This window comes from Rhinopithecus bieti, unplaced genomic scaffold (genome assembly GCF_001698545.2).
Source record: "Rhinopithecus bieti isolate Rb0 unplaced genomic scaffold, ASM169854v2 scaffold_12732, whole genome shotgun sequence".
In the NCBI taxonomy this organism is placed as follows: Eukaryota; Metazoa; Chordata; class Mammalia; order Primates; family Cercopithecidae; genus Rhinopithecus; species Rhinopithecus bieti.
The window spans coordinates 610,309-614,582 of record NW_016807308.1 but is presented as its reverse complement, the minus strand read 5'-3'; the positions used below and the strand labels follow the sequence as shown (position 1 = coordinate 614,582).

At 40.9% G+C, this 4,274-nt stretch overlaps 1 protein-coding gene across 1 annotated transcript in view; it reads left to right on the top strand.

Moving 5' to 3' along the window:
* The first annotated feature begins 3,874 nt into the window (after positions 1 to 3,874).
* LOC108535236 (arginine-fifty homeobox-like) overlaps positions 3,875 to 4,274 on the top strand; it is a 1,076-nt gene continuing 676 nt past the window's right edge. The window contains exon 1 of the mRNA XM_017881130.1: positions 3,875 to 4,126. Coding sequence (XP_017736619.1) covers positions 3,875 to 4,126 — 252 coding nt within the window. The remainder of the gene's footprint in view (positions 4,127 to 4,274) is intronic.

Genomic DNA, 4,274 nt, shown 5'->3' with positions numbered 1-4,274 from the left:
TAGGTTGGACAACATAATGAGACCCCATCTCTACAAAAAAAACTTTTAAAAATTAGCTGGGTTGGCACAGTGGCTCATGCCAGTAATCCCAGAACTTTGGGAGGCCAAAGTGGAAGGATTGCTTGAGCCCAGGAGTTCAAGACGAGCCTGGACAACATAGCAAGACCCCACCTCTACAAAAACTTAAAAAAAAATTCACCCAGGTATGGTGGTGCACATCGGTAATATCAGCTACTCAGGAGGCTGAAGCAGGAGGATCACTTGAGCCCAGGAGAGAGAGGCTGCAGTGGGCCGTGCTCATGGCCACTGTACTCCAGCCTGGGTGACAGAGTGAAAGTTTATCTCGAACAATAAATAAATAAATAATTAGCTGAGTGTGGTAATGAGTGTCTATAGTACTAGCTACTCAGGGAGCTGAGGCGGGAGGATCACTTGAGCCCAGGAGTTCAAGGCTGCAGTGAGGTATGATTGCACCATTATACTCTAGCCTCAATGACAGAGCAAGACTCTATCTCAAAAGGAAAAAAAAGAGTGTTGCAAAAGGACACCTCCACCTCCCCTCAGTCTGACACAAAGGATTTTGGCCTAAACCATGCTGTACCAGGGTCATGTAACCTCAAATATGTTACAGACAACTTAATTAAAATAATGGATTATTAACAATGGATCCTCACAGCCCACATTAGAGCTTGTGACAAATAGTCATAATTTCCAAAAGCAAGTTATCGGATGCTCTGTCTGACTGAAAGAATGAAATGTTTCATATGGTTCTTGAATATTTTCTTGATGTAAAATAACTTATTATTTGAAGTTCTATCAACTGGATTTGAGGGGATAATTGTGGCCTACTGGATCCAGCCATTAGCCATGTCTGTGGCTACCCTGAGATCCCATCAGTTTGATGTAGGAGAGAAAATAGTGAAATTTGGCGTCCTCTCACACACAGCATTATCTAAGGACAAAGAAACACAAATGATACATTATAAATGCAATTTGATTTTCTTCACAATCTGTCTCATCAGCTAAGATTGTTTACAAAAAAAGTTAGATTTATAAACTAATATTCTAAAAGATGACATCTAAATTCACTAATTCATGAATAAGTTACTTTCCAAATATCACCCAATTTTGTCTAAGAGTTACTGTCACTTTTTTATTCATTTGTTTTCAGAAGTCCAACCTCTATCTTCCTTTTTGTTTTTATATGGTCTTTTGTTTTGATAGAAAAGATTAAATGTCATACTTAATTTAAAATCAATATTTTCTGAGGCTGTATTACAGACAGATCTGGATCTGGACTTGTAGAATAGTATTTCACCATACAGTCTCCCTTCAAATATGCATCTTCAAAAACAATTTATCACAACTATGGCTATAATAACAGTTCTGTTAGTGTCTATGAATATTATATGTCAAAATCCATCAATTTTATTAGCCAAGCCACGATAGAATGTTATTGAAAAACTGATAAAGATATTTGTAATAATTAGAACTGGTAGAAATGGCAAAGCTCTGATTCAGGTTGGTCTTCATGTAATCATATAAAGTAGGGTCATCTTGTCTATTTCCATAATATCAAGGGTAGCTGGACATTACCCAATGTCCTTTGTACTTATTTTAGGAGCAAGGTAGATAAGGAAGTACAATAGAAGCGTGGTGACCAGCAACTTTTTAAAAATTCTGTAAAATAGCCTGGATTTAAGGGAAAGTGCCCAGACTGGTTCACGAACATCACATCCTACTTGATAAACCACTATAGATAAAAAAATATATCTACGTTTGGAATGAAACACTTATTTATCTACATATTCCCAGATCACCGGAGAAAACCAAAAAGTATTCTTGATAGTCACCCACTATATAAAGAAATATAGCCTTAATTTTACACTTTATATAGTCACCCACTATATAAAGAAATATAGCCTTACTTTTACACTTTTTATAAGAATTCATGTTGGAGAGAAAACTCTTAAGCATTTGCTACAGCTGGCCAGCCCGGGTGGGGCTCTCATAGAGTGTTTTCTGATAAGTGTGGCATCCATGAAGTCTGAATCTATAGGGCTGTACACTTGGAGCCATGTCCTTAACCTCACTCATAGATGGGTATGACTGGAGGACATCATTATTTCTTATCTTATGAGTCAGTTCAGACGTTCCAGGGGTAGAATGAAAGAGATGTGCTATGGTTTGAATGTTTATGTCCACTCCAAAATTCACAGGTTGAAACCTAATCCACAATGTGATCATGTTGGGCAATGGGACCGTTAAGAGGGAATTAAGTCATGAGGACAGAGCCTTCACGAATGGATTAATGCAATTATAAATAGGATTCCCAGAAGTGAGTTTGTTCTCTTTTTGCCCTTCTGCCTTTTTCCATGTGTTGATGCAGCAAGAAGGCCCTTTCAGATTCCGGCACCTTGATTTTGGACTTCCCAGCCTCCAGAACCATAAGCCAACAAATTTCTATTCATTATAAATTACCCAGGCTCAGGTATTCTGTTACAGAAACACAAATGGACTCAGACAATGTATTTTTCCAAAAGTTCTCATTTTTTCAAAAGCTCAGCCTCTTATTTAAAGCAACATCTTCTCAAGAGTAAACAGCATTTCCCTTACAAGTGCTGGGATGCTGCTTTTACATTTCCATTTGTCTCAAAGATCTTCAAACCCTGGAACTAGCCCACCCACACCTCTTCCAGACAGATTCTCTTCCTCATCTTTAAGTCTTCGATTAGGTAGGCAAGATTCTCCATTAAACCAGTGCTTCTCAAACAGCAGGGAACATCCAAATCACCTGGACAGCCAAGATCCCACCATCACAGATCCTGATTCATTAGTTCTGGACTTGGGCCTGAAAATGCACATTTCCATCAAGCCCACAAATCAGATTTTCAGTAGCACTCCTTTAAGTCACAGTAAGAGCACCTGAATTGCCAAGCTTTGAATTTTCATGCCCTCAGCCGCTGTTTACTTTGCTACAGCAGAGGAGCCTTTGTAGATCTACAATGATTTTCACCTCTCCTGGGTACTCATCATCTTACTTGCCTAGATGCTCCCACTGTTCATCACCCCAATTGAATTTTATAGCTCTATTTGCCACTAATGAATGGAAGTCTTGTCCAAACTTTGAAAGTTGTTGTATTAAGCCATACTTGTGTTGCAATAAATGAATACCTGAGACTGGATAATTTGTAAAGAAAAGAGGTTCTATTGACTCACAGTTCTGTAGGCTGCACAAGCATGGTGCTTCACTTCTGGGGAGGCCTCAGGGAGCTTTGGCTCATGGCAAAATGTAAAGCAGGAGCAGGTATATCACATGGCCAGAGCAGGAGCAAGAGAGAGAGGGTGGGGAGGTGCCACATACTTTTAAACAGCCAGATCTCATGAGAACTCAGTACCATGAGGATAGCACCAAGGCATGAGGAATCTGTGCCCATGATCCAAACACCTCCCACCAGGCCCCAACTCCAGCACTGGGAATTACGTTTCAACATAAGAACTGGGCAGGACAAATATCCCAACCACATCAGTTGGATTCTTGAATTGCCCTCATTTCTCAAGCCCCCCACAGGGCTGTATGGGCAGCATTCTCCACCAGTTATGTCCCTAGAGAGGCAAATATCTTTTAGCTGCAGCTAGACTCAAGTGTGATCACCTTGCCCAAACTTCCATCTATACCATTATTTCCTGCTTTACCCATAACTTTGGCAGAATGGGCATTGGGCTCCATGACTCCTCCCACCACAATTGATTGGGTAAGAAGTGAATATTTGGCATGAGGACACACTAAGGAAACTGCATTTGCAGAGAGAGACACACCACGCAGGACTGAAAATGGTTAGTCTAAGGGGATTCATGACAGATTTAAGACACCATGATGAACAGAATGGCCCCAGGGAATCCCCAGCCAGACCCTTTCATCAACAGGAAAGATCCCAACATGAAGGCGATACAACCACAGGATCCAGCTAGTCCCACAATATGGAGAAGGCATCAAGAATGTACTTCATTCTCCCACCAACAGTATGAAGAGCTAGAAGCTCTGTTTAGCCAGACTATGTTCCCAGATAGAAATCTTCAGGAGAAACTAGCTTTGAAACTCAACCTGCCGGAGTCAACAGTAAAGGTTTGGTTCAGGAACTGGCGATTCAAATTGAAGCAGCAGCAGCAGCAGCAGCAGCAGCAGCAGCAGCAACAGCAGCAGCAGCAGCAATCAGCAAAGCAACGAAACCAGATCCCTTCATCCAAGAAGAACGTGCCCACCTCCCCAGAAC